The sequence below is a fragment of the Paramormyrops kingsleyae genome, chromosome 12 (assembly GCF_048594095.1).
Source record: "Paramormyrops kingsleyae isolate MSU_618 chromosome 12, PKINGS_0.4, whole genome shotgun sequence".
NCBI classification, from domain to species: domain Eukaryota; kingdom Metazoa; phylum Chordata; class Actinopteri; order Osteoglossiformes; family Mormyridae; genus Paramormyrops; species Paramormyrops kingsleyae.
This window is the reverse complement of record NC_132808.1, coordinates 25,080,390-25,087,842: the sequence shown is the minus strand read 5'-3', so window position 1 is coordinate 25,087,842 and position 7,453 is coordinate 25,080,390. Positions and strand designations below refer to the sequence as shown.

The 7,453-nt window shown below is 38.5% G+C and overlaps 1 protein-coding gene across 1 annotated transcript; it reads left to right on the top strand.

The window, feature by feature from the left end:
• Positions 1-1,218: 1,218 nt before the first annotated feature.
• Positions 1,219-6,427, top strand: LOC140577676 (interferon-induced very large GTPase 1-like). The gene has a single exon (XM_072697761.1). The coding sequence runs from the start codon at positions 1,595-1,597 to the stop codon at positions 6,290-6,292; it is 4,698 nt and encodes a 1,565-aa protein (XP_072553862.1). The 5' UTR covers positions 1,219-1,594; the 3' UTR covers positions 6,293-6,427.
• The last annotated feature ends 1,026 nt before the right edge of the window (positions 6,428-7,453 follow it).

Below are 7,453 nucleotides of genomic sequence, written 5' to 3'. Positions count from 1 at the left end.
ATGTGTATTTAGCATATGGGAGGGTCCTCTTTTGGCTCGGGGGAGAGCCCTCTACGATCCAGGGGAGGGCCCGGGCCCAGGAGCGGTGGCCCCGCCCGCCCTGCCCTTAGCGCCGCCCCTGATCGTACGAGCCGGGCGTGACAGCAAGGGTATTTTTAGTAGGCAAGTCATAAAAAGAATGTAGACAGGGTCTATAATAAAGGAAAAGAGAAAATCTGACGTATTACATTATTAGTGGTACTGGAATTTATGCCATATGAATGCTGATCGAAATGAAGATGCCTACTGAAAATTCCTGAAGATAAACAAAATATGAATTACTTGGGCAATTCTGTTACTGACTGTGTGTGGCTGTGAACTAATACTGCCTTAAGATGGCAGTCAGAACTTAGGTATCGATTTGTGCTCTCCTGTCAAAAAATGCTACCCTATTACACCTGGGGTAGCATATTTTGATAGTTAAATATAAGTTTCAATTACGCTATTTCTAACTGCATTTGCACTCAAAGAGTGTGGGGAACATATTTTGATAGTTTATTTATCTTTATTTAGGTTTTTTCATTACGCCAGGGATGCTTCGATACCTTATAAGATAATGATCTGACTACAAATTGACTTTAAATTTCGCCACTTCTGATTACATGAGCACTCTAAAAGTGTAGGAAGCATATTTTGATAATGTATTATGTCATATTTATTTAGATCCCTAAGGGTCAAAGGTCAAATATTGCTTATCAAATAATGCTCCCAGCACAAACTTTCAGTTATACTATTTCTGACTCAATGTACACTCTAAGAGTGTAGGAAACATAGTTTGATAGTGTATTATGGCATATTTATTTAGGTTTTCTCATTACACCAAAAGCTGCAATCGATAAAAACAGTATTAGAAGTTCCACAATGTATTAGAAGTGCAGTGTTTTTTGTTTTGCATGTGTTTTCTGAATTTGTCATTTTTTTTCTGAATTTGCAGTGTGTTGACACTAAAAAGGCACTGTCTTGCTTGCATATGCAAAATTTATTGAAACCTTCAGAGTGAAAAAATATATACTGAACACTTGTTTATGCTGCACAAAATAGCTGCCCTGTGGGGTTTGATTATAAATCAAGAAACCTTGTAATCCACTCTTTCTCTGTATTTCTCACAGCAGAAAATACAACAGAATCTTTTGAGACTGAAATTCTTTTATTCTTTTTTTTCTAGTTAAGTCAAAAAAAGGAAGACTTGACAGCAACAGACACCTTGACGTGAAACATTGGATTGGATGTCATTCCCATTTCCTCAAATACGGCCCTGTTAGTTTTCACATGAAAACTGTCTATGAAGGTATAATAAGGTATAACACTCAACAGTAGTTGTACTAACTATTCATATGAGACAGAGGGAATCTGGGTATTTGCTGAATTAAGTAACATGGAGTCATTTGAAGAAAGCTAAAGAAACCAAACATCCTTTATAAGGGAATCAAATATGTAAAAAGAAAATATAAATCAAAAGGATACAAGATAACAACTGGGTAGTTCACTACCAAATCAAGTGTCTTTATCTGAAAACACAACTGATTTTAAGAATTTACCAGCTAAAGAAATAGAAATGAACAACTCTACCAATTTATTCAAAAAACTTGGCCTTCGTGACCTTTTTCCCAAAAAGATTAAACTGAATGATATTCATGTTATTAACAGTTTGTCTCTTTGCCTAAATGAACCAGATACAGTGGAAGATCTGAAGAGTCAATATCTGTATAAGCTCATGATTTTAGATTACAATGTCAGATATCTCTCTTTTAAACCAGTAGCAACTGATCCACCTCTAGAAGATGGTAGTACAACCTTTGATGATTTTGATTTTTTTAATACAAATGAGGAACCAACTAGAGGAGCAGAACTGGCAGGCACAGAGGCACACATCCATCCCATGGATATCCACATGGCGGTCTTCCACTGTGCCAATGACTTTCTAAGACAGTACATGTACACAAAACTCTCTGCCTGCCAGTTTGCACTACCTTTCTTAGTTCCCAACCCATATACAGAAGACCTGGAATTCCCTCTTTGGCCTCTAAGGCACATCAAAAAATCATGGAAAAGTATGACAAGCGCAGACAACCCTGGAAAATACCAAACCAGGCAAATGTTTAGCACACCGGTGCCAGTTGTCTCCTTTTTAAGGTTGGGAACCTCTTTCACTTCCAAATCTCAAATTCTGAATCCTGTCATTAGCAAACAGAGACACAATGTGTTCTTCAATCGGCACTGTAAAGGCAGTGCTCCAAACATCATGCTTATGAATGGGGTTGTCGAGATCGCCTGGTACTGTCCAGGAGGAAAGAAAGATGACATATTTGATGACTGTGTTGCGTTTCTAAACCTTCATGGTGACGCAAAAGAACATCAACGGCAACTTCAATTTCTGCAGGCAGTGAGTACGGTGAACGTGCTTCTACTGTCAGAACAGCCACAGGATGAAGAAACAAAAACAATTTGTCAAAATCTCTCTCAGTCTCCTGTCCCATTGATCTGCCTATTTTCTGGAAGTGAAAGGGTTCCGGGTTCAAAAAATCCACTCAAAGTGAGATTAGCTGCCAAGAACAGGAATGAAGCAGAGTTAACAGAGGAACTCATAACCAATATCAAGCAATGCATTGGAAAATATAACAAGAAACAGAGCATTGAAAACTTTTCTAATGAAACAAGACAACTAAAGTTCAAAGTTGATGAAGACAAGCAGTCATTCAAAGATGGACATGCACTGGCGCAGACTTTAGTTTGTTTGTTGAAGGAAAAACGCATTTCAGATATCAAAAAGGAGTTTCTGCCTCTGCATGGTGAACTGTGGCATAACTGGTGCATGAAAAATAAGCAGCAATATCGCCTGAGTTGCAAGACAAATGTAAGCATTGAACAACAACAAAGTGTGATTGTAAGTGACATGAAAGCCACACGTCAAAAACAGAGGGAAATAGCTTTGCCACTTAATGATTTCATGAGATCATTCTTGGACTGTTTAACATCAAGTGATCATTCAGAAGATACAAAATGCTACATGCTGCAATGGCTCAGAGTTTTACTCGATGACTTATCTTCTGACCACCTTGCAAGACTTGAGGAGAATTACCACTCAACTTGGTCCCAAATGAGAAATGTCCCAAAAAATAAGGAGAAAGCAGAAGAACTTGATACGCTCAGAAAACAGCTTAACTCCATATCTGAAAAGATGGCTGCAAGTACAATTGGATTACAGCACATCATGAGAGAGGTCGGTCAGATGTATGAATGTTCTGATAAACAGTCTGTTGGTGCTCTCCCTGCAATAGGAGCTGAAATGCTAATTTCAGGATACCCACTAGAACTGATGGATGGAGATGAATCACAGGTACCCCTTATTTGGATCCAAGCTGTCCTGAAGAGTCTCATTGAAAAGCTTGGGGACAAAAAGGTGTATGTGTTGTCTATCTTGGGACTCCAAAGCTCAGGTAAATCAACTTTGCTGAATACTATGTTTGGTCTTCAGTTCACTGTAAGTGCAGGGAGGTGTACGCGTGGTGCTTTTATGCAGATGATAAAGGTGGACGAGAAAATCAGAGAGGAGCTTGGCTTTGATTTTTTACTGGTTGTTGACACCGAAGGTCTTCGCTCTCCAGAGCTCAGCACTAAAACATCCCTGAATCATGATAATGAACTTGCCACATTCATCATTGGAATTGGTGACATGACTGTCATCAACATCATGGGAGAAAATCCATCGGAGGTGCATGAGATCCTACAGATTTGTGTGCAGGCTTTCTTAAGGATGAAACGGATTAAAATCAAACCAGGCTGCATATTTGTGCACCAGAATGTAGCAGAAGCATCAGCTGGTGATAAAAACATGGAGGGGAGGAGGCGCCTTCAGGAGAAGCTGGATGAAATGGCTCAGACTGCAGCAAAGGAGGAGGGCAGTGACGATGTTTACAGGTTCAGTGATGTAATACAGTTTGATTTGGAATCTCAAGTGTTTTACTTTAAAAATCTCCTGGAGGGGGATCCACCTATGGCTCCCCCAAATCCATCCTACAGCCAGAATGTTCAGGACCTGAAAACTAAGCTGCTTTCAGTGGCAAAGGGGCAGACAGGTTTTCGATTCCCGTCATTGTCACAATTCAGACTGCGAGTTCATGACCTCTGGAATGCACTTTTGCAGGAAAATTTTGTTTTCAGCTTCAGAAATACATTGGAAATTATGGTGTACAGCAGCTTGGAAGAGAACTATGCTCAGTGGTCATGGAAGTTAAGAAAATATTCTTTGGAAACACAGACCAAGTTGAGAAACCAAATTGGAAGCAACAAAATTATGGATGTCAATACCACAGACCTGCTTTCTAACTTTGATGAAGTTTATACTGCATTAAAAAGGGAGATTGAGGCATATTTCAAAGATGACAAACATGCAGAAATCCTTATTAACTGGAAAGGTAATGTTGAAAACCGACTTGAGAGCCTTAAGAATGAGCTCATTGAAGAAACCCATAAACAATGTAAAATGTTAATTGAAATTAAAAGACATAAGTCAGAATTAGATCAGAAAAAATGTGAATATGAGGCAAACTTGATGCAAAAAAGCAAAAGCTTGGCAACGTCTCTGAAGGACAAGAGGCTCACTGATAAACAAGTGGAGGAAGCATTCAGTTCACTCTGGGTTGAGTGGGTAAGTGAAACAGCAAAAGATCAGCTGCCTCATGAGCCAATCAACATAAAAGCTATAGTGGAACGGATTCTGTACTCTCGCTTCCAAAAACAGGCAGACATCATGAACAAGATTAAAACGATATCTGAAAATGGAAAGTTTGAATTTACAAACAAAAAACATATCAACAAATCTTTCATGAAAGCAGGATGGGAATGGATTCAAGAGAAATGTGGAAAGGGGATTCCCCAGGGGTTTGCTGAAACACTCCACCGAAATGTGAATCACATGGTTGATGAATACATAAGGAAAAAAGAATCAGAAAAGACAGATTTTAATAAAAATTTCATTTTTGAAATACTCGATGAGGTTGAAAGTCATATTCATGATTATGAGGACAAAGAAAATGTGAAATTCACATATGAATACAGAGTTGACTTGTCAGTTCTTGTTTGCCTTGGTTCTGTCCAGAGGTTTCAAAAAATGCACGAGTCATTCAAGAAAGCTAACAATCCGATAACCTACCTGCAAAGTAAAAGGGAACAGTACTTCCAGATGTTCAAAAACTATTGCAAAGGAGCCAACTCAGTGACAATATTTGCTAAGTTTTTATTCAAAAACATTCTGTCTGCAGTTGAAGAGGCAATTTACAATCAAATTAAGCTGCAAATAATTGATATCATGAAATGCAGCAACCCAGCATTCAGTGGCAACAGATGCAACCTTGAAAATCATATACTAAGACATCTTGCAATGCAGAAGAAATTTGAGTTCTACAATGAATACATTCACAACCCAAAGTTGTATTTCAAAAGTTTTATTGGAGAACACGTGGAAACATTTTGCAAAGACTACCAAAAACTGCAGCAGATGTTTCATGGAAATCTAGAAGAAATAAAATCATGCATTTTACGCACCAGCACAGAGGTATCTGAGGAAGTGAACCTGAAGAATGGCAATGCATCCATGTGGCTCGATCATTTCTGTAAAAAACTTGGGGACCACATGGTCATAAACAGGGAGAGTCTGACAAGCATTCAGGATGAAGACATTGGTGACACAAAGTTTCTGAAACACATGATGGCTAAGAATCTTGAAGAGGTGGTTAGAAGTGAAAATATGGAAAAGGTTGATGCATCTTCTCAGCATTTATGCCTCTTAAAGCAGAAAATAACAGAGATTCTTTTTAATCAGCTTGAAGGATGTTGGGCTCAGTGCCCTTTCTGCAAGGCCATCTGCACAAATACTATATGTAACCACAGTGGTGACCACAGGGTTCAGTTTCACCGGTCCGGTGCTATAGGTCACGTTTTTTATGATAAAACAGATGAATTTTCATTTGATTTTTGCTCAACCAAAGTATGCAGTGATCTTTCATTCTGGTGTCATGCCAAGGAAGATTGGATCCCCTATAGGTCCTACAGAGATGGAGGTGACCCTTATGATAAGTGGAGCATCACTGCAGATGGGAGCACACAGGGTTACTGGAAGTGGTTTATTTGCAGGTTTCAGAAGGAGTGGGAGGATAGATGTGGATACAAATTTAAAGGCAAAGGTGCCATCCCTGACAGCTGGAGAAAAATCACAGAGGAATCAGTGCTTGAGGAATTAAACATGAGAGACTAAAACTACTGCAATAATGCATATGCAAGGGAAATCTCACAAGGAAATGTGTAGCATTTTAGTTATAGACATCATGGGGTAAAGAAACTTAAACAAAAGTCTATGGACAAGAGCAAAGCATGTATGACCTTACTTTGATTTAATGTTAATTCTTGAATTTAGGTTGTGTGTGTGTTTTTTTTAAAGATAAGTATCTTACAATCTAATTATTAAACATCTGAATGTAGCTATTATAGTTAGTGAAATGAAAATGTTTTAGACAAATTAGCTTCTATTTTCTTTTAATTTTTGTGCCAAGGACAAATATCCTAATTACTGATTTTTAATATTTAATGACATATATTACTGTGTATGCTGCTTGACATCATATGTAGCTCCTACTATGTCTGTATGGTCCATCTGTGTTTGCAGTGAAGTTCAACATAGTTGCAAGTTGCATAATATTGCTGTAATGGAAAACCATGCAGTCTAATAAAGTGTTACTGCGTTGCCATTCCCTGTGTAACATGGTTCTCTGTCAAAGCTGTAATTTTCACAAATATGCATTCAGTACTGATCTATACAGAATCAGCTTTCAGGGAAATCCCCTTAATTCAAGGGCACACTCACACACTGCAGTCACTCACACATGCACACCTATGGGCAATTTGGTCACTGGTCTTTCTAACTCTTCAAACATTCCCTTCTACTGAAAGTCAAGATTCAACATACAGTGGTACCTCGGTTCTCGAACTCACTAGAACTCGAATTTCTTTAAAGTCGAACAAACCAGTTTGACCTAGTACTCGATCTGAATATAAGAAGTCGGACCGTGAACGCTGACCTAATATAAATTGTACGCGCCAGGAAATGAGTCATACTACAATGCAATTCTTACTTAAATGCCTTCTTCACAGACTGGACGATTAACCAAATAAAGCAGCGCAACATAACAGTAACTAACAATAAATAAACCACTAACTTATGTGTACTATTAGAGCATTTATGTAATTTATTTAAACTTTATTTTACCAGGTAAATTAACTGAAAACCAGTTCTCACTGCTTTACGTGATATTCGGGAGAAACAGCAGATTACGCATCGGAACTGCCTGGGATACAAACGTCATGTGTGTAACTAAACTCTTCAGCCAATAAGAGCAAAGGTGTGTCGTCACGGAGGCGG

Bases quoted from the DNA above. Each gene is read 5' to 3' on its own strand.
- LOC140577676 (XM_072697761.1), top strand. From the start codon at position 1,595: ATGAACAACTCTACCAATTTATTCAAAAAACTTGGCCTTCGTGACCTT.